This window comes from Myripristis murdjan, chromosome 3 (genome assembly GCF_902150065.1).
Source record: "Myripristis murdjan chromosome 3, fMyrMur1.1, whole genome shotgun sequence".
Classification (NCBI taxonomy): Eukaryota; Metazoa; Chordata; class Actinopteri; order Holocentriformes; family Holocentridae; genus Myripristis; species Myripristis murdjan.
Window position 1 is genome coordinate 30,309,518 of NC_043982.1, and position 27,894 is coordinate 30,337,411.

The following is a 27,894-nucleotide window of genomic DNA, read 5'->3' on the forward strand; positions in this document are numbered from 1 at the left end:
CAGTTATCACACACACACACACACACACACACACACAGAGAGAGACACACATACAAATACATACGCACACACAGAAACAGCAGCAGTAAATGTGTTGATAGCTCCTGGACAGAGAGGGAGCAATCAACTGGTTCAGCAAACAGTGTCTGTTGTCATGGCAACGCGACCACGTGATTACCTGAAGGCGCCTGGGGTTTATTTACATCCTCCTCTAGATGGCGAGCTCTACCCGCAGTCAGGCCTCAGCGACGAGACGCATCAATTCCTGATCAATTCCTTTTTTCCCCCCACAAGCATGGACTTAAGATTCTGTGATGAAATATCGAAGGGAACATTTTCCATTAAGAGTTCCCCCATGATTGTTATTCGCCGCCAAAATTGTGCACTAGAAGTCCTTGAATGCAGCACTTGTGTCACCTGAAGGTTTGATTGTGCCACATGTCCTTTCATCATCAGATAGTCCAGCTTCCAGGAACTGTTAGGTGTATTTTCTTACAGCTGAGGTTCAATGAACCATTAGTAATCTGAACAACATGCCAGCAACACATACGAGCAGGCCTCACACATGCCCCAGTACTATCGCCACACACACCTCCTCCTCCCCCACCAGTGGCCCATAACCTTCCCTGATACCCCATTCTCTCTCAGCCCAGGCAGGTTGCCAGCTTACGCCCCCACCCCTCCTCCCTTTCCCTCACCTCCCTCCACCCTTCTCTTTCTCTCTGGATCTCTCTGTATTCTGTACCCACCAAGCTGAGCTCTTTCACAATGCCGTGCTTACTAAAACCAAGTGGCTTAGCGATTTGCTCTGATGTCGCTGTTCCCATATCCCCCTCTTTCTGGTCGACTCCCTCTGTGTGGCAGTGCAACACTCAGTGAGCTCTGATGGCAGTGTCAGACAGGTTGAGCGCTGCTGAGAGTGCTGTGAGGCTGAAGATCACCTGGTTGTGAAATCTGGAACAAGAGAGGACAAAAAAAGGAGTAGCAGCATCTGTGGAGTGCCAGGGTCTCTCTCTCTCCCCACCCACCTCTCTCTCTCTCTCTCTCTCTCTCTCTCTCTCTCTCTCTCTCTCTCTCTCTCTCTCACTCACATACATACCACACACACAGACACTCTCTCCTTGCCTCTCCCTTCTTCCCTCTCTGTCTGTCGCCTCCACTCTCCGATGCTGTTGTGGTGAACAGCAGGGCACTCTCCGCTGAGCTGCATGGAGGCACAGGGAGGGGCAGGGAGCCCAGGTAAGAGCCATTTTCTATTCTCTCTCTCTTTTTTCCCCCTGCCACAGTCTTAGTACCATCACATGAGCATAGTGTTGCAGGGCGTCTTTGTCTTGGCTGTTGTATCCTGAATGGCTCAGTTCTTGTGCTGGGAATAGCCTGCTTACTGTGGATAGAAGAAGTGTCTTGCTTTGTCTTGTTCATAATGTTTGTATGAGGGAGAGGGCAGTTTGTATTAGAGAGTCCCAGTACTTAATGTGTGCAACATTATAACCCTGACACTCCATTCACTGTCACTGCATGCCCGTCCAGACTGGCTGGACCGTAGCCTACTCAAATAGTGTTCACCAGCGGAGCCTCTAGATTCATGTCAGCACAATTTTCTGACAGCCTCTAGTCTAGAGCTGGTCACTGATTTGAGGAATACACACTGTTTATATTGTCTTATTTACATAGCAGTGTGCTATCCACCCACCAGTATAGGCCCTTTTGTCCCCAAACAATATAGGTCAAACACACAGAAGCTGTGATTGATGAAATACAAATTAGAACAGTGACTTGACACATGGTCTTAGTGTATGGGCCATCCAGAGAAACCTTTGCTGTATGATGGCACTGTATAATATTTCACTGCCACCGTGCAGTACTTGCAATACCAAATTCTTGCAATACCCGAGATTACCCAATACCCAAGTGTTTGTAATCTAACTATTGTTAGATACTGTAATGTTCCTGAGCTTCACATATCATGCCTGTGCAGGTAATCAACTCTTGTACTTTCACGAATGAAACAATAGGCATTGTAATGTATGAATTTAGACAAAGTGGTACACATGTGATTCAGCTTGTGAGTATATTCCACTGGTCTGCCTCTATGCATACTATTGTTCCAACCATTGAATAGAAATTTGTTTATTTTGTGCTTTTTTTTCCCCCATGGTATTGTGACTAGAGTAAAACGGTATTGTCTTAAAAGGCTTGGCAACTTGCTATCTCAGCAGACACTGAGAGTAACAGTAGCTCTTGAATGGTAGGAGATGCTTTTTCTGCCAAGGTTTTGTTACACTTGTCACTATTTACATAACTGGGCTCTTCATGCTCATGCTGATGACTAGAATTTCCTTTACATGCTCAGTTAGGATAATATCAAGTCATAGATATGAAATTGAAATAGACTGAACATTATTATGGGTCACCAGTTTGTGACTTGTGGATAGTGGTGTTGTCAGGATGAGGACATGTGTGCAGGAAGAAAGTAATCATCTTGAATTATTTTATTAATAGTAAACAGAACATTCCTAGCCCTCTTTTGGACAATTCTAACTCAGATATGAACATGCTATTTTCCATAAAGAACCACCAGAAACATTCAGTGTAAAATTATTCAATTCTGGTAGTAACTTTTTTTGTTTTCATTTTCTTTCATCAATCAACTAGGCAATTTAAGGCGCTATCTTCAGAGCGCTATGGGTTTAAAAATAGCCTTGCAGAGTAAATAACGTAATGAGAAAGTGGGAAAAAAATGAATGCACGACAGAGAGAAAGCAGCAAGCACAATTAACTGGCAAAAAGGGTGTTGTGAGATCTTGTTAATTCCTCCCGCCTGCCCTGCACAGTCGAAAGTGAATTGATTTATCAAACTGAGGCACTGACTTTGATTCAACTGTTGGCAAACAGGACACCCGCCCCCTCCTCGTCTTTCTCTTCCTCTGCCTGTGTCTTTCTCTGTGGACCACAGCTTGCTGATTCAGGTGAACTCATGCATGATAGTTCAAAACAGGGTTAGTCTGAAAAGGACACATTTCTAGTGTCTCCTTTTAGCTTTTACCAGCAGTGACTGATTTTCTCATTAAGTGCTCTGTGTGTGATGATGGCCTCCTCACAACACGCACCTATATATAGCAGGATGGCAACTCGTAGCTGGATCAGCCTGTCTGTGTAAACTTGTCTCCTTTTCAAAGTCACATCCAGGAAATACCCATGACCTTGCAACAGCTCTTATTATTCAGTCATTCATCAACATCCTGATTGAGATCTTCTACCAAAACAATAAATATGTTACAAGACTTATAATAGGATAGCCAGTGCAGCACAGCCTGATTCACTGCAGGTGCAGAGAGATTCTCATCTTGGATTTATAGTGTATAGTCTTATTTATAGTCTACTGTAGTACCATGAACATAGCAAATGCCTGCATCCTTTAGAAGCACACTCTGTGAAGACACTCAACAGGAGTCAGCTCTTGATGTAACACAACACAAAAAACTGCATCACTGATAGTTAACCTAATCACTTAGGATAGCGTGTTTGTTATCTTGAGCTTATGTCTACAAATGTACCCTACATTTCCTTATAAAGCAGAGATAGCTAAGTATAAATAGCATGATAATCTGTTGATTGAGGATGCTCTGGGAATTGTGTGCATGTGTGCGCGCACGTGTGTGTGTGTGTGTGTGTGTGTGCGCGCACGTGTGTGTGTGTGTGTGTATGTGTGTGTGTGTGTGTAGAGGTAGAGTGGTAATTAAAGTGCCTCATAGCAATTGTTACAAAGGTATAAGGGAAATGTGGCATGACCATCAGAACAAGTGATGGAAAGGGAAAATGAAGCTGCTGGTAGACAGTATAAATATTGAACAGGTATTTTATTATAACACGAAAAGCAAAAGCGACTTTCTTTCAGTTTGTTTGGAAGAGAACATAAATCAATAGCCAACAATGAACACTGGGGCATCCAGGGTGAAATGAGAATCCATCATGTTTTGGCTGTGTCTCAGCTGGCTAGGCCTTTGCTGTAGCACATGCTGTCTGCCTGATTTGAGAGATTCTACAGTCTACACCCACACTGCTTTCCTTCAGGTCTGCATGGTATCATATAAAAATCATACTGCAGTGTTTTTGTTTTGTTTTTTTTAAAATACATACTATTGATATTGATTATTTCTGCCTTTGAAAAATGTCAAAATATTGCCTTTGCAGGTAAATTTATGCTAATGTTTAGGTTTTTCCTGGTTTGAATATTTTGAAAATCAATTGTACACTTTTCTCCAACCTGCAAACTTCATTTACAGGTTCTGCACAGCAGCAGAACATCTTGTCTACGATGCTGAATGGAGCAATATTTCCCACTATTCAGGCACTTGCAGTTTGGAAATTTCCTGAGTCTTGTAATCTCTTTTGTTTTTTCAGTTAAATGTGCAGCCTACCTGTGATGACGTCAGATGGCGTCACACCTCAATCCTCTACTCAGCATCCTTTTCCTGCCCTCCATACACTATAATCCATGCAGTGGTGGACTGATTGCGCTGATTACTGCACTGCTGCACAGTCTGCACTGTTTTAATCTCTACATTCTTACAGCATCATTAACCTGGACTTTTCTCTCAAATTCCCCACTTCAAATAACAAAAACTGTGATGTCTGAGGCCTGAAAGAGATAAGATGTGTGGGCAAACTTTAACTTTGATCAAGTTTTGTAAAGTGAGATTTTGTGCTTACTGCATGTTTGGGGACACTATTTAAAGTGCGTTCTATTTTCAGAGCCTGGGTGAGATTGTTTTTCTAACTTGAATGCTTGTTTGAGATATTTCTCCCTGCCTGACTGGGAATACTCTCATAAGTGAAAAACATAATAAAGCTCTCTGAATACTTTTTTTTTTTTTTTTTCATAGAAATGCATTGATTCTCAACACATGATGAAGTTGTTTTCACAGAAATTAAATCATGGCTGAGTAGCCATCTCATCTCAGATATTTCCACACCTGAAAAGATCTCAGACAAACACACACACATTCACTTATATACCTGCAGCCACAGAAATTAATACAGGATTGATAGACAATAAGAGAGTGTGTAGATTTGTCTGTGTGAATGCTGTAGATAGGACACAGAAAAAGGTAATTCCAAAATTGGAGATTACAAAGAACAGGTGATGCAATAACCTGGGGATTAATGTGAGGCCTCAATCTGGTATGTCTAAAATATTATCTCAATGGGAATGCATAACATTGGTTATGCAAAGAAGATAACTGCAGTATATGACTGATATGGGTTGAAAGGAACATGGAGTTCTTCCAGTGGTGGGAATGTTCAGGTACAGTGCTCACTATCATTAGCCAAAGAGTGGAGGTTTCCCTATAGAGATTTCACTAATTATAAGATCTTAAGTTGTTGCTGGTTCATGGTCAGCAAATTAGAGCTGAAGGAAACAGAGATCTACAATAAGTTGTGAAAGAAATGCAGCATTCCTGAAGCACTTCTGTTGTCTTCTAATAAAACTGCTCAAACCCATAATCAGCTTTTTAAAATCAATAGTGAATCAATAATATCAATAATGCCATCTCTCTCTTTCTCTCTCTCGCTTTGTGTGTGTGTGTGTGTGTGTGTGTGTGTGTGTGTGTATTCTTTGTGTGTATTGATAGAACCCAATAAAGACATTCAGAAGCTGCTGAAGCCCTCCAGCTCAGGGGATTTATCCAAGGAGCTGTTCCACCACCCAGTTGGGGAGGAGGAGGGCGGCCTGTCAGGGCACACTACTGGCCTGCTGCACGTCACTGAGAGGAGACGTGAGTACCGGGGTAAGGGTGGATGGATGGATGGATGGATGGATGGAAATAACTGAAAGTATATGTTAATAACTAAAGGATATGACCAAGATGAAGTTGGCAAGTACTTGTATCCTAAGCACAGAGAAGAGGTTGTTTCTATTTAGGAGTGTGTGGTCAATGACAGTGATTATTCCAGTGCACTAAAATAGTGCTAACACATACTCTACTGCTAACATGGGCATTAACACTAAAGAAAAAGATTTCACACACATCTTACACAAACCATTGTGAGTTATCAACCTCCTCATCCACTACACGTGAAGCTTCTCCAGTCAGCTGAATGATCACTGTATGTTTTAGGCATTCTGCCTCCCCAGTCTCAAAGTCCACTCCACAGCCTTGGCTGAAAGGATCCATTGTGCATCAGTCCCATACAGAGATACAGAGGCTTCCCTGTTTATGCCAGACCAAGGACCCAGAGCCCAGGGCACAGCCTCAGGCCACAGAGACACAGAGAGAGATACTGTGGCTACAAGGCAGCCTTTATCTGCTTCACTAACTAAATGCTCATTTTAAAGGGACCACTCATCGAGTGAGGCTAGGGTCTCTGCCCTAATGTCTTAATGTGACCACTAGCCAAGCCACCTGGCAGGCTGGCCAACACTATGTGGCTAGAGAAAGAGAGAGAAAGAGGGAGTGAGAGGGTGGGGGTGGAGAGTACTTCAAAGATAATTATCAGCATAATGAATTAGAAAGTTTTAATTGACACCTCTATCCTGACACTAAGAAAGGATGGATTTCTATTTCTATTTCTCTTCTATTCACATATCATAATAGAAGGACATGAGGCATATTTGTTTTTTTCACCAGTTGTGTAGATTTTAACAAGACTTTTTGCCTAAAATTTTAGCATGAGGGTTTGTGTTGGAGGTGTTAGAATGCAGGGACACTGATGGCGTAAGGGCATGTAGTGGTGGGGGTGTTACCCCCTTCAGAGTTCAGGCTAGGCTCTGGAGGAGGTAAGCCTGAGGAGCCTTTAGTGAAGGCTGGACTGCCCAGGCCTCATTACAGGCTGCTCAGGTTGGACTAATGACCTCAGCGCTGTGATGAGGTGGTTGAGAGGGAAGGAGATTACACATATACAGCTCTGACAGTCCAGCATGCCAGGCATGCCCCCTCCTCTCTCATCCCCTCTCCCAAATCACCTCCCTGTTACCCATCCTCCTTGTCTAGTCTCTTTGTTCCTTCAGTTAAATCCATCAGCGTGTTCCTAAATGAAGAGAGGAAGGGAAAAAGAAGGAAAGGAAAGAGGGAGAAAGGAAAGACAAAGAAAGAAAGGAAAGGAAAGGAAAGGAAAGGAAATCTTTTATATGAAATACTATTAAATGAACAGTTGTAAACTATTTAACATCTTTTATACTAACCAAATGGCAAATGGTATTCTGCACTGATCATTTCAAGGGATTTTAGTAATTAATAAAAGCATCATCAACTTTTCCAAAGGGGATAAAAGGGGATAATAGGAATTAAAAGTGTTATTTAGGAATTAAGCTATAATTTGTGCGTTAAGAATGGTTCAGCAAACTATTACAGTCCAAATTTGACATAATAGGCCATGGTCAGCAGGTTATTTTGTATTGTCAGCTCTCCCCACTGGCATCTTAAAGCCACCCTGATTGGTGTTGAGATGGAAGCAGTTGTTTCAGCGTGTCTGCTTGTCATCAACTACACTGGGAGGGAAAACGTACTGATTAATTATTCAAGAAGGGTGGGTGTGGGAGAGGGAGAGAGGGATGTTAGAGATGGGGTTATGAAAAGCAAGCACAGCAGAGTAAGAATAAGCTGTAACCAGTTGAAAATGGTTAAATAACACAGGGAGTGTTTCTTTTAGATAGATAGATAGATAGATAGATAGATAGATAGATAGATAGATAGATAGATAGATTAATTGATTGATATTTTATTCATCCAAAGGAAATTCACATTTTCCAGCAGTATCCACAGATTAAAAAATGACATCAGAGGACTAAGTATACATATATAATCCCTTCAAGTCTCCATCTACTTGCATCCTATCTTCTTCTTTCCCTCTCTATATTCTACATTTATCTCCTTGCCCACAGAGCCTGTACCTCTCCCTCTATGTCATTCTGTCTCTCCCGCTTTCATTTTCCTTTTCATCTCCTCCTTCACAATTCCCCATCCCTTTGTTTCAGTTCTGGTCTCTTTTCTCCTGGAAAAAGAAACACCCCAAAAAGACTGCAGGTGAGCGCATCTTCCAGCCTCTTGGGAAAGCTCATCCTGAGCAAAATGTTTCTTCTGTTCTTCACATATGTACATACAGATGAACACACATACATGCAAAGGAGGAACCTTGGATTAAAATAAAATGCTTAAAAACATCAGGTCTTACACTATTATTGCCATGCAAATCAATGCGTTTTGCAGTGCAGTTGTACTGAATATAAGCCCATGGGCAAATACCAAGGCAACAACATATGAAAACAGCCAAGGTCTCTGATGTGAAATAGTGTGGCTTGCTGTTTACATGCCGCCTTTTGTTTTTCTCTAATCAAATTAATAATGAATAGATTTATTAAAAGAAATGCTGATTCTATTCTAATCAGTGTTGTGAGGGTGGATTGCTTAGCCTTTTAAAGCTGTGCCATGTAGCTGCAGATTGTTAGAAAAAAAACTGCTCTCACTACTGATATTTAAAATAGTAGATTACTTCTCAGTGCTTTTCAGGAGGAATAAAAACAAGCAGAATAAAATACATAATTACAAGGTACAAAAGAAGAAGCAAAATCAAATTAACACATTTAATTTTCTTTGTTTAAAAAAAAAAAACTGTTCTTAAAAACTGAAAAGTTGGGCTTCTATATGAATAAATAGTAACACAAATTCACCCAAAAGACAATGCAAAACACAAGATTAAAATTGGAAGGATAAAAAATAATTGCACAATTGCAAGTCTGTGAAAGTGCACCGTATGAGATGATTTTAAATTTTAAAGTTTAGGTTTATTTAGAGCAACAAAATCGCTATAAAAGATTCCTGGTTCCATATGCAGGTAGTTTAACATTCTAGGTGCTCTGATGGAAAAGTGCAGTCTCCTTCAGTCCTGAGTGTGGCCTGAGGGACAGTCCAAGCCTTGCCTGAGGATCTCAGGCTGTGCTGTGGTTCATAGGGAAATGAGAGGCTTGTTATGTAACTAGAGGCCAGACCTAGCTGAGCATTAAACATGATCCATAAAATCTTAAAATAAATTCTGTATCTAACCGATACTGTAGCTAATGACAAGATGTTAAAAATGTGAATATAAGGTCTCTTTCTGACACTGGACAGACTTCCATGATCTTTAAGAATAAGGTTTCTGGATCTAGGATGGCTATGTGGATTGATTTTTGATTTGACTGAATTGTAAAAAATTCTGTGACAACCCATACTTGATGTCTGCGGGCAGTTCTTAAGAATGTTTAATGAGTTTGGATCACCAGGTTTTAATGGAGGTACATCTGGGTAACATCATCATGAAAGTGCTTCATTGTTTGCAAATGATATTGCCAAGTAAGAGCATGTTTGCAGGAAAAAAGGACAGGGCCTAGAATAGAGCCATGAGGAACTCCACAGGTGATGTCAGGTGAGACAGATGAGGAATTGCTTTCACAGAGTATGTTCCGTTGGAGTGCTAGGTTCAGAGTCAACTCAGCGCTGAGCCAGAGTTTCCCGCACAGTTCTCCAGGTGGTCCATTAGAGCTGCACAGTCATCATTGTGCAATGCATCACTAAGATCTTAAATGACAAAAATGGCACAATCTTGCTCTGTCCTTCATTCTGTCTCTTCCTCCCCCTTTGTTGCCCTTCTCTTTCACTTTTAGACTTTCTACAGACTTAAACATTTACCCAAATAAAATAGCATTAACCTTTTCAGTATAGTTTTCTCTTATACAATTCTCTGTGGAGCATATGCTAACTAGCATTCAGATGTATTATTGACCACATAAGTCCAGTCACTGGGTTGGTAAATATTATTGTGTGTCACATCTATCTCTATCAGGGAGAGCATTGCATCAGGAACATAAATGTAAATAAACTTGACTGTTTCGTAAGGTTACTGTAGACTCAACTGGAAATAAAAGATGAAATTAATATTATTATATATTATTATTATTATTATTATTATTATTATATATTAAGAACTTTATATAGCACATTTCAAATCAAATATACAACGTGCTTATACAAGGTAAAACCACACAAGTGAAAAGTATAAAAAAAAACTAAAATAAATTGAATGAATAAATACAAGGAGTAAAACATAGCTGGAAGTACAACATAAAAGACAGTAATGTTAACCATGTAGAATGGTCAGCTGTATTGAAAGCAGAGCCTAGGTCCAGTAGGACCAAAATAGAGCAGTCCCCATCATCAGCAGCTGAGAGGACGTCATTTATGACCTTGATGAGGGCTGTCTCAGTGCTGTGGAGTGTACAGAAACCTTACCAAATTTTTCAAAAATATGACAGGTCATTTATATATGAGATAAGCTGAGAGGAAACCATGTTTTTTTTTTTTTTAATTTTTTGATAAAAATGGCAATTTTGAGATAGGTAAAATCAAAAACAGTTAAGCATGAAGGAGCACCATGATGGCTCAGTGGTTAGCCCTTTTGCCTTAAACCAAAACGGTTTAATGGAGTTTGCATTTTCTTTTCGTGTCTATATTGTGGGTTTCCTCCTGGCGCTTTAGTCTCTTCCCACATACCAGTCAGGTGGTTGGAAAGTGTAGGCGAGGCAAGTGTAATTGTCTATCTCTGTTAGCCCTTTGATGGATTGTCAAGGGTGTTTTCCTGCCTTCCAACCAATGCATGCTGGGATAGGCGCCCATATCCCCGAATAGGAACAAGCAGATAAAGACACTGAATTAATGAAACTTGACATTCCACGATCGTAATCAGGCCTCGTTCTCTACTGGTTACTCTGCTGATGGTGAATAAAGTCTGTCAATAAGTAATTTGCATTACTTCAATAGGTTAGGTCCTCCAATAAGTAATGAGTACAAGGAAGCAAACCAAGCCTATTTTCTAATTTGTGATATAATGGTAATGTATGCTTTATTGATGCTCAATAAGAGACCAATTTTGTAGACTTGGATAATATTTGTATGCATGTTTACGTATATATGTCAGCTTTAAATTGTGTTTGAGGTATTTCCTGATAACGAGAAAACCATCCTGAAAATTGTAAAGACAGTGAATTAGGGGGGAGTTAGGTATCATAAAGGGTGAGACAGTAGGGATTGCTACTCTCTTAAGTGTGTCATAAAGGAGAGGAGACATGAAACTGCCTATTTGTCCTGCCTCTGACCCCATACAGCTAGTGATGGCTCACTGAAAGACACCTTCAAACACCACTAACATGCCACTCTAAAAGCCTCTGCATTTTCCTCTCTCCTACAGTATTTCTATCCTCTCACTCTAACTGCTTCATTTCTCTGCATCAATCTCTCAAGTTTCCTCTCATTTCTGATGCTGAGTACATCTTCATCTGACAGGCAATTACTTCAGCATGATGATCAGTCTTCTCTTATTTACTGCAACATGTCTCAATTTTTCTTTCATTAAATCACTGTGTGTTTCATCATATAGATAAAAGAGGAAATTGTCTCTAGCAGCAGACAAAGAACAGCAGAACAGCACACTTTGATTCAATCTGAAGCATTGTTTTAAACAGCCTAGAAACTGAATAGTGTCACACAGAAGATATGGGATAATGACAGCTTTCAACCTGTCAAGCACCCCCTCTTTTTCTCCACATAGACATACCCACACACAACAATCGAAGTGCACTCTGTGTTTAACTAAAACAGAGGTTCACAGTCCTTCTTGGGATTGTACAGCACAGACAGACAAGCATCCACTGATGCTTGATGAAAAAAACATAATCTCTTGTCATGTAGTCCCAGAGTACAGCTAATTTTTTTTTTTTTTTTTTTTTTTTTTTTTTTTTTTTTTTTAACATTTTTAACTTGAATTGAGTGCAGTCTGCAATGCAGTATACTCCTTGTGTATGTTTGCACTCACAAGAAATTTCTTTGTTCTGGCTTATACTCTATACAACTTGCTGAATTAAAGGGAGGACTATGAATAAGCCCTTTGGGCTTCCTTCTCTCCTACACTGTTAATGCAGTTTTTGTTGTTGATGTTGTTGTTTTGTTGATTTTTTGGATGTCCTTTTATTATAATGATTATGCATATACTAAACTAAACTAGCACACCATCCGGTGTTTTCTTCTTCACAATAATGGTGGATTAGTTCAGCCATATTACACAGACATGGTTCTTTTAAAATATACAGGTTTACCGAAACTTTTGTAAGGGTATGTTTTCAACAAAGAATGTGTCACAGAGCCGGATCCTTAAATATACAGTCCGTGCTGTATTACATTACATTTACATTCCAACTTTGGAGGTGGCTTGATTGGAATGCCGAGCTTGGCGCATTGACGTGCAGCACAACACATCTGTAGCCATGTGAGCCCTGCCTGGGGAATGTCCAGAAAAGAGCAGGTGTCCCACACCCAGGAGAGGGATGGAGGGGTTGGTGTTTTGTAAAACTGGCTGTAGATGCTATTTTCATTTCCACTGACCTTAGCTGTTGTCTTGACTGTCCGGTCAAGCTGCATGTTGTAACACATTAGTATCACGCTGAAGGACAGGCACAAATTGAGTACAGTGAACAGCTCGCCACACAGTCCAGCTCCCTTGTCTGGGTTGCAGATTAAAGAGTGCAGTTTCTTCTGATATTTCTGAAGCACAGGGGGTAGAGCAAGAGAAGCACTGATATAATTAGATAAATAATTCAGTCTTTTGTGTCACTGAAATTGATTTTAGTAACACCAGGGATGGTTACTGATTTTATTATGAGTACACTTTCAAGGGTTGTATTTGCAATACATGCAACCCCCCACCCCTGTTAAAAAAGCACAGTTTCTTCTGTGGTGTCAGCAAAGATGAGTGGATAGTGTAAAACTGCTACTTCATACCAAACTAAATGCATGCCATCCTCTCTGTCTTTGCCTCGTAGAGCCCCTGAGTAGCGTGTCTTCTTTGGAGGTGCACTTTGACCTTCTGGATCTCACAGAGTTGACTGACATGTCTGACCAAGAACTGGCTGAAGTTTTTGCTGACTCTGATGAGGAGAACCACAACGAGTCCCCAGCAGGTAAGTCCGGTGAAAACAACCCCCTTCTTTTAAAGAATGTTCTTTGGACTGTAATCCAAAATGCATATGTGCTTAAAAAAAGCTCAGAAAAATGAGGAGGTTAGAAGTAGTTTTAACATAGAAAATACACTTGGATCAGACCCATCTGAGGATTTGCAGGGAAGAACACATGCTGAAATACCAAAATGATCAAATCAAAATGCCATGCAATTCACCAGCTGTTCACAATCAGTGGAAAGTGTGCCTGGTAGCACTGGCATCATCACCAGCAAATCAGGAAAAGCAAGGGGGATGGTATTTGTCCTGGGATCTAAAATCAAATCAGAAAATGCTCCAATCATAGAAGGCGCTTTAGCTTGCAAGGGCCAGTTGCGGCCGATGAGTCTCAAATCGTAAGTAGGCAATTTGCACTTGTAATTGGTGATGAAGGGGATTATTTGCTTGTGCAGTTCTTTTTTAAGGCTTGTTTGTGCCACAACTTGATTTACATGCACTTCTTAGTGAATAGTGTCAAAATGTTATGCTTGTGTTTCAGTAGCTCTTTGCTCAAGCAACTGAGGTGCAAGATTGTGTTCAGTGAATTTGGACATATATTTTCAAACTGTTAGTCACAAAGATACAAAAAACAAATACACAGCCCATGCAACAGTAAATATGCAGCTGCCTGAGGAAGTGTATCCACTCAGAGTGTAATGTGTATGTGTTGCAGCCAGATTCGTTTCATGGCACATGTATGCAGTTTTCATTTGTGTGGCTTTTTCCACAGCCTTCGCAGCTATACTTAAAATGTCCCAGACAATATCTTGTGTCATTAACAGTATAATAGCTGTACGATACTAACACATGATCTTTAGCTGTCCGAGGATAGCGTCACCCAAATTTGATTTCCTCCACACAGCACATTGATTTAACACAGTGACTTTTTTTGGGTGCAAATCTGTCTTCTGTAGAGGAAAACATGAACCAACAGTTCTTTGCACGTTGTAATGACCTGTGGGATCAGAATACTGCTGCCATACTCTAACTGTATACATAATGTATAAGAAGTTAAAAGGTTCATCCGATGTGTGTGTGTGTGTGTGTGTGTGTGTGTGTGTGTGTGTGTGTGTGTGTGGCTTGTGTGTTTGCCTGCATTATTGTGGGCTTTGATGATACTCAGCTAATTTCTTGAGGATTATTAATGAAATGCAACATAACAATTGGAAATTACTGCAAAACTGTAATGAAAGGAAACAACACCGTATTTAAATGGGACTGTCCGTTGTGCTGATTTGTTCACACCATACTGGCCAAATATTCACCAAAATTCTCTCTCAACAGCAACCCAGTGCATATTTGCATAAACCAGAGGGGTGACAATTTCACTTGCATGTTTGTCACAGACAGCAGTAGGTACAGGATAACAACCTACCTTCCTTCCATTTTGCCAAAGGAAGCAAAAAAAAAAAAAAAAAAAAAAAATCATTGACATGTTTTATTTATGACCTGGGAACCTCATACTGCATGCTGAGGGGGAAAGCTCTTCTCCAACACTATGCATCCCTCTCTCCCTGCCTCTCAGCACTCAGAGCTCCATGCCAGCTCCATATTTAAAGGTCCACCGGCACAGTTTAGTTCATGCAACTTCTTCGTGATACATACATTCAATATCCAGAGAATGAACTGTAATAATTAAAACTGAGACTACTTTTCTTTGATAAAGATGTCAGTTTCACCAGTGATATTAGGGGTGTCATCAAATGAAAATGCTTTATTTGGCGATTAATATATAATGGATTCAAAGCAAATATATGTTCCTAAGTTGATCCACAGAGTATTAGTTCTCCCTTTCACCTTCAGTAACCGGCTGTCTCTCTCTTGCTGATTTGCGACTTGTGCTGTGCATGCAAAGGGCCTGGCGTACCTTCAGTTTATGCTTTACTTCTCTAATGGCTACGCTGTTATTATCTATGCCCAGTTCCTGCTATATGGGGAGCCATACAGTAGAGAATCAGTAACGGACTTTTATGGAAGGGTGTGATGGTGTGACAAGTGGAACTCACATCTTATGGTTTCTCCCTATTGTAAAAAGGCATGATTATATCTTAATGGAATTCAAGGAATATGTTGAGGAAGCACAGACTAACAATAAGGACTTCAACACTGAGAAAAGAGGCTGATGTGTGCTAACTGAATCAGTTATAAATTTGATTGTGGGGGTTAAATATTGATACAGTTAAAATGCAGGCTTGTATGGCAGCAGTGTCATAAAAACCTGGAATAAGTTTTACTAAAAAAAATGAGTTCAGTAAATCACAGGGTTTGCAATACAGTATAGTAATTTCAGTGACTAATGTGGCCATCAAATCCCCACCAGCAGAAGTAATAAAACTAATGTCCACTGCTCTAATCCTGCTCAGAGTAGTGATCATGAAGCTGAATAGTTTGCATTGCTTGTACGAGCATTATGGTTGGATGGCATTCAGACTACACACAGTTCAGATTAATATGCGATCATGACCGCTTTAATATACAGATTTTAAGACCCCATGGCAAAGTGAGCAAAAACACGTTTTTGTGTTTCCAGGCCTCGCACTTAATACAGCCTGTCATGACTGGATGAAGCCTCTGCTACATGGATATGGTGATGTTTATATGGACAAGTCTAATTAGTTCAATAAAATGTTCACCAGGGGCTCTGTGAGGAACATGTAATATGATCAGAGAGTGCAATGCAGGTTAACTGCAAGAAAAATGTTTTTTTATATCTAGCAGTGGATGACCAAAATTTCCTTCTACAGCTCAGGCAAATTGAAGTCATGTTACCTCACCTAAAAAAAATGAAAGTGCTTTTATCAGAGCTATTGAGCTATTCATTGACTATAGGTTTATCCTCTGTGGATTTCAATAGCAGTAAGTGTGATCTCAACTATGTGTTTTCTAATTAGCAAGGTTCAATGTTAATTAATTACTTGTGCTGCAGTTACTACAACTGAGTTACTTTTTGTATACTTTCTGATTGTAAAACATTGTAAAACATATACACTAGAGATGCATCAAGGATGTTTTTGTTTGTTTGTTTTGCTCTTAACTATGAAGATGTACTTGCAGAAATGTGACAACCAATTGGTCGACCAATTGGAAATTTCACTTTAAGCTGAACTATCTTAACTCTTGGATGGCTGATTCGTTCCAGCAATGGCCACGGCTCAGCACAAAACTGGTTTTATGTGGACAGACATGCTCTGACACTTTTCAGTACAGTAGGGAAGTAGTGAGCAATTCAGGTTAAAATCTTTAAAAATAAGCATCTCCTTTTATGCTTTCTGCACTGCCTCCCATCTTATCTCCTCTCTTCAGTTTCCTTCCTTCACTAAAACATCACCCTCTTTTTTGGAAGCAAAATTTCCCTGTTTCCCATCACTTTTCTGTTCATCACTAATATTCTGTGTGATGAGTCGGCTTGTTAAAAGTGAGTTATGGTCCTTATTAGCCATCTGTGCTATGCAGGATTATCTGCAACTCCACAGCATATACTTTGAATTAAAGCTGTTACTTGGCATGTAAGGGATACTGTAGAGAACCGTGATAGGTGGAACAAAAAAGTGTTTCTGTCTATGGCTATGGCTTCGGTCTAAAGCCCAGTTTACTATCGAATGAAGGATTCTTGCCCTTTTTTCTTTCACTGCCAACTGCAACAACTGCGAATGCAAGATGCCAAGTTCATGGCTGCCCAGTGCTTAACTGGATAATCACCATGTTATTATGGTGATTATGTTACCAACTCAGTTACATAGGATGGGTCATAGCAACACATTTCCTTGAACATGATGCAACAACAATTAATGGTATGACTCAGCACCATTGCCTGTTCAATTCAGATGGTAATGAACTGAGGAAAAAGGAATATTTCCAAAGTTACAAAGATATACAATGTTTTAGGGTGGTTCAGAGTTCAGGGTGTTTTAAATGATTCAGAAAAAATATGAATCGCTTAAATGACAAGTTCAGTCTTTAATCTTATTATAAACAAGATAAAAGGGCTACTTCTTTAGAAGGTGAAATGAAGGGGTTGTCATCATTATTTTGTTTTTAACCTGATTGTTTCTAAGTGTAAATAACGTAATGTCAAGTATATATTTAAAAAAAACAAAAAACAAAAAAAAAACAATGTGTTTGTGTTCATTTTCTAGACGAGATTAAAAAGAAATTTGAAACAAGTAAAAATAATTTTTCTCAATTTAAATTACCCTTCAATTCTCTATACTGTGATTGAGGTACTCAGTAAGGTCCATTAGCAGTAGTTAAAGTCAATATTTAATTGAGTATTTCAGAGCAGGGGAAACAAAATCCCTCAGCCTTAAGAGGACTCTTGTTTTTCAGAAAGAGTTACTGAGCCATGTCACATAACTACAAATGATTTTAGAGCCCTTATTGTTTGTTTTGCAGCTTGTTCCCTCTAACAGTTTTTCAAATCGCCCTCTCCATATCAGTCCAATGAGCTTTCCCCTTACTTCCTCATGTATTTTCCCTTGGAGCCCAGCTTTCACTTACTTCTCCACCATCCAGAAAAAGACCTTCGCAGCTCCACACACAAGCCCCTGTCCTCCGCCATGGCCTCCATGTCCTGCAAAATCTGCTCAAAAAAGCCTAAAACCTTAAGCTTCTGTCATTCCTTCATCCCATCCACACATCTCACTCCCTTACCCTTCAACTCCCCACTCCCTTTACCATCGTCGCCCTCACTGTACCTCCATTGTCCCAATCACCCGCTCCCTAGATAAACCCATGCTCCCACAGCTGAGCAGATTAAACATTATCTCCTATCCCCCTCAAGCCAAGTTTCACCCACAACTGCTTCTCAGTAGCCAGACAGTAGACAGCACAGGTGCAGATGTAACAGCCAAGTGTCTGTCCAAGTCCCATCCCACTAACTGAGATTAGTTCAGTAAGATGGACAGCTGTAAGGTATGATTTCTTTTGTACAGCTCCAAATTGGTGAGGTGCTGGTGGAGCGCAGGAAAACATCCATTGAGGAATAAATGTTTGTTCCACGCCCAGACTGACTTACACAGATGACTGATCTCTTTTATTCATAATTTATGCAAGCAAAAACATAAGACCGAACAACGGGTCTCAATGAGGGAGCTGAAAAAGCAGTGATGTGAAACATGTTGTTCACTCCCTTTTATAAATTATAAATAAAGATAGATCAGACATTTGAATGAGTCAGTCTGAGTGTACAGCAAACATATACTCTTTGTTGCAGTTGTATGCAACTGATTGCACAGTACATGAATAGTGTTGTGCAGTCTCTTATTCTGGCAGACTTAACATATATGTACCTTACATATCTGATTTAGAGAAATCCTAAACTAACTAAACTAGTCCTTTCAGTTTCAGTGCAGCAGATCAAGATTTTCCATGTTCAGATGAAATCATTATTATTATCATTTTTAAGTTAAAGCTTCCCTCAGTTCAGCACTGAGAATAGAACTACTAATAGACTCAGAGGACAAAAAGCAGTACATGGTGTTTTATTTCACTGCTCTTGCACAGGAGATATCAATGTTGTATACAGTAAACATGAACATAGGTCTAGGCCTAATTACTCAAAGAATGAGCAACACCTCAGCAGCAGCAAAAGAGCGAAATTTGATCAGTCGAAATAACCTAGAGATAATTTGTGATTTTTACAATTGAAATGGGTTATTGATTTTTGAATAGTACTGTTTACGCTGATGCGTTTTAAATCAGCTTAATTCATTTAGTCAGGTCAAATCCAAGCAACACACATGGAAGCAAATTAAAATAAAATACAGAAATACAGTTCAGACTGGTCATTTTATAGTTGCTCACACCTACTTTGAATTAAAGGCTTAAGTCATACAGTTGTATTTCACATTGTGGCCCGCAGAAAGAAGACTGAGGCCATTAAAACAAGAGAAGTTCCTCTTGCACCTAAGTACCAGCTAGAGGTGGGTGCATGTTATGAAACAACTATATAGAGAATATAAAACCATATGCCTCATTTTAATTTGCAGGAAATGAAAACGAAACAAAAACACAAATGAAACTGACTTTTCTAGCTCTCTGTGAAATTTCTAACTAATGTACATAATGCTGCTTTCACAAGGTTTTCTGCGCTTCCAGTGTTGTGGAGAAAGCTCCATAACTTCTACACGAGAGAGGGCAAATCCACAAAGAGCTATGTTTGTTTGAAATGTGAGGCTCAAATGTGAGTTATTATGATAAAAGATTGTGCTGAAAAATAGTAGTCTAATCACCCTCTTGTGAGATGAAACTCGGCAGATTATTTTGACTTTGAAGTCCACAGGATCCTCTGGAAAAGGGTGTACATTTTTGACACAAGTCACACGTTGGTTTGAAGTAGCGTCTTGCAGGCTGGCTTGAGTTTAACTCAAGTAAAGATGCAAATTAGCAAGCCAGCTTCAGAACATAAGCTGTCATATAGCAACCGATGTAGACTTACTTTGATCTTGCTTATCGGATCAGTAAATCCCAGATATCTGTAAATTTCATATCTGGATTTCTTGCCATTCCTGCTTTCTGGAACCCTGCTTTGAATAATCTCTCTTCTGCCTTTGTGCTGTGTGTCTCACATTAGATAAAGACAGCAACATAAAGAACCTTTCACACTCGTATTGTCCCTTAGCTGGCACTTCTCCATCATTCCCTGTCTGTCTCTGCCTGTCTGTCTCAGAGATGGCAGGAGTACAGTTTAGGAGGATAATCCCAGATAGATACTAAAATGGCTGTTCACACATTTGAGTCGCTTAAAAGATTTCAGGTTTCACTCCTTGGGTGATCTGATGCCAACAATATCTTACTGTAAGCCAGTTTGAGTAAAAGTGTCCACCTAATAGCATCTATTATATGGTAGCGGAAGAAAAAAATAGATGCTAATGCTCAGTGTGTGCTCATGTCACACACAAAGAGAATCTAACATGTAGTGTAACAAATAGGCAAGAGCTGTAGCCCTCTAGTAGTCTTTTAGTATCTTTTTTTGCATAATTGCGCCATACTATTTCAAAAGATAGGAAAGAGTCTATCAAGAAGGGCCATAATTAAGACACAAACAGAGATATTCTGTTGTGTCCTACAGACTGGTACAGACAGTGACAGATACTGCGTGTGGGAATGGATCTATTCTAAGAGCGACTCAACGCTACAAATCTCTGCTGTGACACCCAGCAGTTCTGTCACATCTGGATTCTGTGAAACCTCTCTCATTATCCAACCCGCTATGATTTCACACCAGGCAACTCTTACAAAGTCTTGGAAAACCCTGCAAAAAAAGTTTAAACTTTCATAGTGACGGTGATATGATATGATATGTTATGATTTAAAAAAACATACATTTATAGGCACACAGACACATTGCAGTGTATAAAGAGTAGAAGTGAACTGAGCGGAACTGAATGTAATACAGCAGAGATGTCAGAGATACGGTCCGCAGGCCAAAAGTGGCATGTGGGCTCATCCAGCCCCCAAGATGTTTTGGAGGGAGGGTGGAAAAAACAAGAAACATTTTTAAATCAAAATGTTATTTTATTTTAAATGAAATATTTCCATCCAATTATTATCAAGTATGAGTAATAAGCAAAATAAGACATCTATATGATAAATTATGATATATTAATTAGACCTAGCACTACCAACTATCCAGTGGTCATAAGCAATGATGCTATCAAGAAAGCAAAAAGACATGATATGTAGAATTTTTCAAGGAAGAAGGAAAGAGCAGCATTTCCTCTTGGATGTAAATGGAAAAACTGCATGCTATAAGTTTGTTTTATTTCCTTCCTCTGCTTTATGTAATTCTACCTTATGAGTTATTTTCATGTGCCAACATGCAGTTGCTCATTGACTGGTACAAACTGGTACAAATTGATTGATTTAATATCATATATCAGAAGTAGCCTAATATATCCATATGGTTGACACGGGTCATACTGACATTAGTAAAAAATAATCTGGCTCTGAATGAATGTGGCCCACTACCTAATATGAGTCTGACACCCCTAATACACGATGAAAGAGACGTGTTTGTAATGTGCCTATATTGGTTTAATATGATTTTTTTTTTTTTTTTTTTTTTTTTTTTTTTACCTCATGAACAGAACTTAGAGGCTTGGACACTTGTCTACAAAGACATCAGTGACTTCAATACAGGGGAAGACAGAGAAACAAAGGCTTATTTAATTACATTGTGTGAACTTTAAATGTGGGTCAGACAAAACTGCGGTGTAGTGGGAAGTTGCTGAGTGTGTGTGTGTGTGTGTTTGAGGGGTGTGGGGTGTTGTTTAGAGCTAAGGGGAAATGTTACAGGAAGCAGGCTGATTAGGAGGTGAGGGGAGAGCAGAGCAGAGAGGGATGACAGTGCAGTGGAAGGCCAGGCAGAGTGAGACTGAGAGAGAGAGAGAGAGAGAGAGAGAGAGAGAGAGAGGGAGAGAGAGAGAGAGAGAGAGAGGGAGCAGGAGTGGTTGGTTGGGTTAGCGAGTTCATTCTAAATGTAGGTTCCTGAATAATTCACTCTTCCCTGCTGGATACAAGGCTCGGCCCTTCAAAAGCCATTTAAACTGTTATCATAATCTGAACAACTACACTAACAGATTACTTACATAACCTGTCTCTTGCTTATTTTTCCTCCTTGCTGTCACATGCCCTTTTTCCCTTTTCTAATATTTTTTTTATTCATGTTCATCGTCTAATCCCTTCCTACCTTTTCCCATCTCGCTCCATCTCCCTTTCTTCTATTAGTAAGTGGTAGTTGCTGAGAGGGAAATGCACCCCAAGGCATTCACTTTTTTAAACCTTTCACAAACACTTCAAGATTAATGACCTGATCTGATTAATGCCAATAATGTGGTTCATCCAGTGACTGTTTCTAGACACAATTAACAAAAAGCTTGAGGCAGAGCATGTCTCCTTATTCTATCACATTCAAATGAGCTGAATGAACTGTACATTTTACTACCCTGGGCGCTGTCAGTGTAAAAATGGTGGCCCTCTATTCTTTGCCAATAGAAAAAGTTTCATTTGATGACATTTGAGCAGACAAGAGCCCTTTTGCTCCTATCTTGGTGGCTTTTTTTCAGGTACATTAATCAAGACTGCATTATCAACAAAAACATTTGTATAAAATCTATTTTCGACTATAGTTTGCAAGATGAAGCAGTACAACCTAAGGTGAAACCATGCACTTCCTAAAAAGATAAGGGGAAAGGATGGAGTTGTCGAAATGAAGAAAGAAGAAAACAGATTTGCTGATTATATCCAGCTTTCGTTCAAGGGCGGCTCTGCAGTCCACAGTCACTTTAAAGCAGAGCCACTGTATCACCTTGTTGTTATTACTCTCCATTCCTCTGGTGCTACACTCTTGACCGCATCACACACACAGATGTGAATCATCTGGTCTGCAGTGTCCCCCAAGAGGGTTGCACCTCTGACAGCCGAGCTCCATGCTGGCACTGAAGGACAGAGAAAGGATATCACCGTGGCAACAGAACTTGACAGCATCACAAACAGTGAAGACATGGCCCAAAACACAAATTACACACATTTGCTCATCAAATATTGCAAAACAAATCCTAAAATTCTGGTGTGATGAAATGGATTTCTTGAAAATAAGTGTTTTGAAATACAAAAAATACAATAAAGAATGTGCAAATTCCAATATTATTTAAATTTTTTCACTTCTAAAACATTTTTATATTGGAAATTTTGACAATACAGAAAAATAAAGAAATTTTTCACATGGATGTTTCCTGTCATAGCTCACAGTTCAGGAAGCCGTTTACCCACTTAAACCTCGAGGAAACACTCCAAGTTTACATCTTATTTTCTGTGATTTTTTAAATTTTATTTATTTATTTATTCATTTTACAAAATTTGCCTTATAATTCAATGAAAACACAGCTAATATGAAACAAATAGATCCACAAGTCGGGCGGATAGGCTATAAATGAGTCGTATCTTTCAGGACAGGTCATGTATGTTCAGACAGACCAGAAACCACATGGAAGAATCTTTTGTATCTTCCCTACACTGTCTCTTTCTCTGTCGATGCTCTCCAACTGTCCTCCCTCCCAAGAAAAAAAAAAAAAAAAAAATTTGACTAGGCTAGGAAAGAAACTCTGCCACAACCTTCATAGCCTTACAGCTTCTCAAAGGAGTGTGAATCAAACAACCAAAGAAATGTGGGAAGAAAGAATATGTTAGCTATTCTTGGAGAGTAACTGGAGAAACTTTAACACATGTTTCTGCTGCAGTAGCTGGAAAGCACAAGTTTTAAATACTGCCCAATCTTCCTTTTGAAAAAAAAAAAAAAAACTCAGGATAAATATAGGATCACCTGTCGCAGGAGTCTGTGACAGGTTGTGTGACATATCAGCTTGTCAGTGATTTGACAACATATTCATTGCTGTGCTACGGCCAAAATAAAGTGTAGGAAACCTGTTTTTGACAGTTCTTAGAAATCTGATGTTTTCTAGAAAGATGTATCTATATATTTATTTATAAGGCATTATTTTTGAACTATTTAAAATATATTTAGCTAAAATGCTTCCCATGTCTGACAGCTAAACTGTTACTTCAATCAATCAATTTCTTTATATATTGACATCCACCCAACAGGAAACTCCCTCCCAGTTCTGTAATGTTGCACATCCACACAGAGAAAGGATCAGAAAAGAGAGAAAACATGACATTGTCAGCACCCGGGTTGTTTCTAAGGGCATGAGGCCACATTTCCTTGTTCAATCCTACAACGAAAACTCTTTTGCATGTGAAAGGTCAGATTCCTGCTTGGTCTCATCTGCTGCCACTGGGGCTTCACCATGCTGCAAATCAGCATGACATCACAGATTAGCGTCTCTGGAAAAAATGCCAGTTCCTGTTCAAAAGCTATGAATGGGTTGTGCCAGACAATAGGATTAGCATGCCCAAAAAAATTGAGTGTATTCCCCTTAAATGGATTGAAAGAGAAGAGCATCATCACGCACGTACGCATGAAGACGTACCCACAAAAACACACATCTGCCACCATACAACTGTTGTTCTCCTCTGAGTCTCACTAGCCTTTGTGTGGGAGGAGCCAACAGTGCGGGGTGGGGGGGTGGGGGGTGGGGGGGGTTACTGCACAAATGGTGGGGAGGAGAGCGGGTCTGAGAAAGCTGTAGCTTGGGAGACTGTGTGTGTGTGTGTGTGTGTGTGTGTGTGTGTGTGTGTGTGTTGAGAGAGGGAGAGAGAGAGAGAGAAGGGCAAATCCATTTACATTGGGAGGGAAGTAATTATATAACCTGACTTATCAGGTGGGCAAACATTCCTCTGTGTCTCCCATTGAATCATTTTCCTGGCATTATGTTTTTCAAGTTTTCGGTCAAATGGTTGGGAAGGCATTGGTCAACAGCTAACTCAAATAACGCAGACAAGAAAAAAAGTGTAGACAGATAATGCATTACACACACACAAGGCAAGCAGCCAACAGCAGACACAAAAGGCACTTGGACCAGCAGAGCCTCTCACGATGCTGTGGAGGTTGTTGTCCCGCTCATTAAAATCCAACAGAGACACCATCAATCTTAACAGATCGATAATGTCATCTCTGCCTCTCTCTAAAGCATGTGTGGGTAAGGGTGTGGCTTTAGGGAGAAGCGTTTAAGCCAGGCAGTGAATATGCCGTTCACTTAGTGGGCCCAGAGCACACCTCATCCACAGACAGTCTTTTTACTGATACATGCAGTAAAAACTAGAATGGGTTGTGTGCTTTCACTCATTCAAATCCACTGTTGCCTTATTGTCTCGCAGGCTGGTTGGACAGCACCACCAAGTGGTGTGAAGTAATGATGGCCTGGGAATTCCCACACAGGAAAATCACCTCTTTATTTCTTTGCCTGGGCATTGTCAGCATTCCCTGTTTTATACAATTCTGACATAAATAGTCTCTGGAAGTGAAACTGAAGAAAAAGACAAAGAATGGTAGCAGAAAGCCACCTGAGACTGGTTGTTGCCAACTGTTTTACAGAAAGAAATGTTGTCATGAGACGTGGCTCATCCCTGTGCATTTACTTTGTGTGTATGTCATTTAAATTCCTCGTATTGGATAGCAGCAGTTTCAGCAGATTAATTTGCTTCCTGTCCCTATTCAGTTGGTCTGTCACCCTCTCATGTGGCATATTATTTTATGTGACTCATCATGTACAGTAACTTTCCTCCGGTTTCTTTTCCTGTGTGTGTTTTTGTATAAGTAAAGGTGTGCCATATATTACACTGTTCATGTCAGGGTGCTTGAAAGCATGCGGTACCTGTATCCTGTAAGGTTCCCTGTTCATACAAACTTCTATAAATGGGTTGGGGTTGGTAAATGGCTCCTCGCTCAGGAGAGGTCAGGAGTTCTTTAGGGGCCTCTAGGGCCTCCTCAGAAAAATGAATAGTTTAACTTCATAATGATTTAATCACTAGAGATTTAAACAAAATATAAAAAATGTATGAGTGTGTTTAGTTCTCACCACTTTGAATCTGTTTGACAGTGTTCAAGTATAAGGCTTTTCACACTGCACTTAGCCTGGAGCTACCAGCTCCTGTAGCCTGAGGCTGAGGGAGCTGTTAGCTCCAGGCTAAGAGAGCTCTCACACTGGCACAATCCCAGCTCATTCCAAAGTGGGCTAACCCCGACTTCAGCCCAGGGCTTGCTGTCCCTGCTCCGCAGCAGGCTTAGCCCTGAGTTTGCAGGGTTATCCCCAAAAAGTTATTAATGACTGTAGTGTGAATCACGGTTAGGATCAAGGTTACAACAACAGTGATAGAGTGCTTTTGAAAAGCAACAGAATGTTTGTTATCCAATCAAAACTGTGCTGCAAGTGTTCCAAGGACATTAAACCTGGGCTTTGATTTTTAAGTGTGAATCCTAACTGCTAACCCTGGGTTAATACGTATTTACGTAAATCGAGAGTAACTAAGCCCTGGGCTACAGTCTATGACTTAGTTAACCAAGGGCTAAGGAGCCCAAGTGTGAAAAGGCCATATGACATCTAAACAAATACTGAACACGACCCAAAATATATTCTCAACCCACTTTAAATAGAGTTCTGTGGCTTAATGAAAGTCAATTTGAAGGGCCACAAAGTGAAAAGGTTTGCATGTTTAAAATGCAGTAGGAAGTAGTAATAACTAATTTTGTGAAGAGTGAGAGGTATGGATTGTGACTGATGCAGTACCAGTGCTGTGTCTGTAAGAGTGCCCATGTACACTTAATGTGTCTGCCAATATTTTTGTTTCTGCTGATGACAAGTCGTGGTGTTTCTGGTTCTCAGGTCCCCACCAGCCTGTGCTGCCCAGAGGCGGGTACATGCGCTCACCCTCATGGACACGCTGCAGCAAGGCTGAGCCGCCGCGAGAGAGAAAACACCACAGCGACTCAGACACCACAGAGCCCTTAATGAAGCTAGAGAGGCCTAAGCAGCCATGATGTCCGATGTGAAACACCCAGGCCGTACACTGAGAGGAAACCCAGAGCAGACACAGCCAGGGTGGGAACAGAGAGCGGACCAGGAAGCTCCCATCTGCCACTGGGCACTCACACACGTATCTTGGTGCTGAATATCCTCGTTCAGATTGAAGTCTGGACGCTGTGCTCTGCACTGTAACTAAAGATGTTGAGATGTGCAATACATATACTCTCCTAGTTTCCCCCTCCCTCGCCCCTACCCCCACCAACAACAAACACACAGACACATACACACATAATCATTGTTCTTCATGCAAGGGGTTATTACTGTGCTCTGGGCTGCCAGAAATTTTAAGCTTTGAATTTGGATGACAAACAGGGTATGTGGCCAGCAGAACAATGGCACCTCCATCCTTTCAGCCTCAGATACAGCCTGGAGGGTAAGACCGACGGTGACTTCCCATGTGATGGCCAGGCACTGGAATTCACACTGAATTCACTGAGTATGAGCTGAAACATCAGGCAATAGTGTGTCACTTAAAATTAATAATTAGATCAAGCTGAGACCATTACAGTATGTGTTGCCTGAAAATGTGACTGGAGTATTTTATTTTATTTTTTGTGAATGACACTATAAGGTATTTTGAGTAGTGGCATTGGGTTTCAGTGAAGCCAGTCTCTAAGTTTATATTTCTTCCATCACACTTCCTCCATCCTTATGACAAAATGTGTGATGTTTTTGGAATTGCCTGGAAAAAGTTTGCACTTCTCTTGCTGAATTTAATTTACAGTACCCTCCAGAATTATTGGCACGTTTGGTACAGATAACTCAAAAGGCTGTAAAAATTTGTTGTTGTTTTTTTCCCCACTAAATTTGTTTAAAAAGTGTTTTCCATCTTATTTTTCATTTTGAAAATGATGGGTGCCACAACTGCTGGTAAACTAATTAAAGTCATCCAAAGGAACAGACTGGTGGTGAAATTAAACTGATCCAGTATATACAGAAGATGAGCAATACTTGAAGCTTGAACTGAAATGTGAACAGCAATATAGTTAGGTGGAGTTCAATGTTTTGCATGAATGCCAAAATACATTAAAGTGCCAACAATTTTGTAATCAGCTTTTACAAAATGAATTTAACCATAGACAAAATGAAATGATGCAAATTTTCTTATTTTTCTAAGCAGTTTATAGCTGATTGCTTGTTTTATTTTTTCTCACTGTTAAGCTTGTCTTTACCAACAGTGCCAATAATTCTGAATACTGTGGATGAACACTATGGATCAAAACTGACACTGGGATGGTAGAAGAATAAACAATGTCTTGAGAGAAAATGCATGTTTTCTTGAAGTGTGATTTTTTTTAAATAACAGTCTGACATTAGACTCATTCAGAACACACTAATCAAGTTATTGCATACACATTCTAGGTCACATGGTACTCTGATATTCGACTC

The 27,894-nt window shown here is 40.0% G+C and overlaps 1 protein-coding gene across 2 annotated transcripts; it reads left to right on the forward strand.

Moving 5' to 3' along the window:
- Positions 1-823: 823 nt before the first annotated feature.
- dbndd1 (dysbindin domain containing 1) lies at positions 824-27,772 on the forward strand. Of its 2 annotated transcripts, none has more exons than XM_030045510.1 (4): positions 824-1,239; positions 5,637-5,792; positions 12,851-12,988; positions 26,305-27,772. In XM_030045510.1, the coding sequence occupies exons 1-4, from the start codon at positions 1,209-1,211 to the stop codon at positions 26,457-26,459; spliced, it is 480 nt and encodes a 159-aa protein (XP_029901370.1). In that variant the 5' UTR covers positions 824-1,208; the 3' UTR covers positions 26,460-27,772. The 2 variants fall into 2 exon arrangements, with proteins under 2 accessions (XP_029901370.1, XP_029901379.1); XM_030045519.1 differs by having other exon boundaries at positions 5,637-5,780.
- Positions 27,773-27,894: the final 122 nt, after the last annotated feature.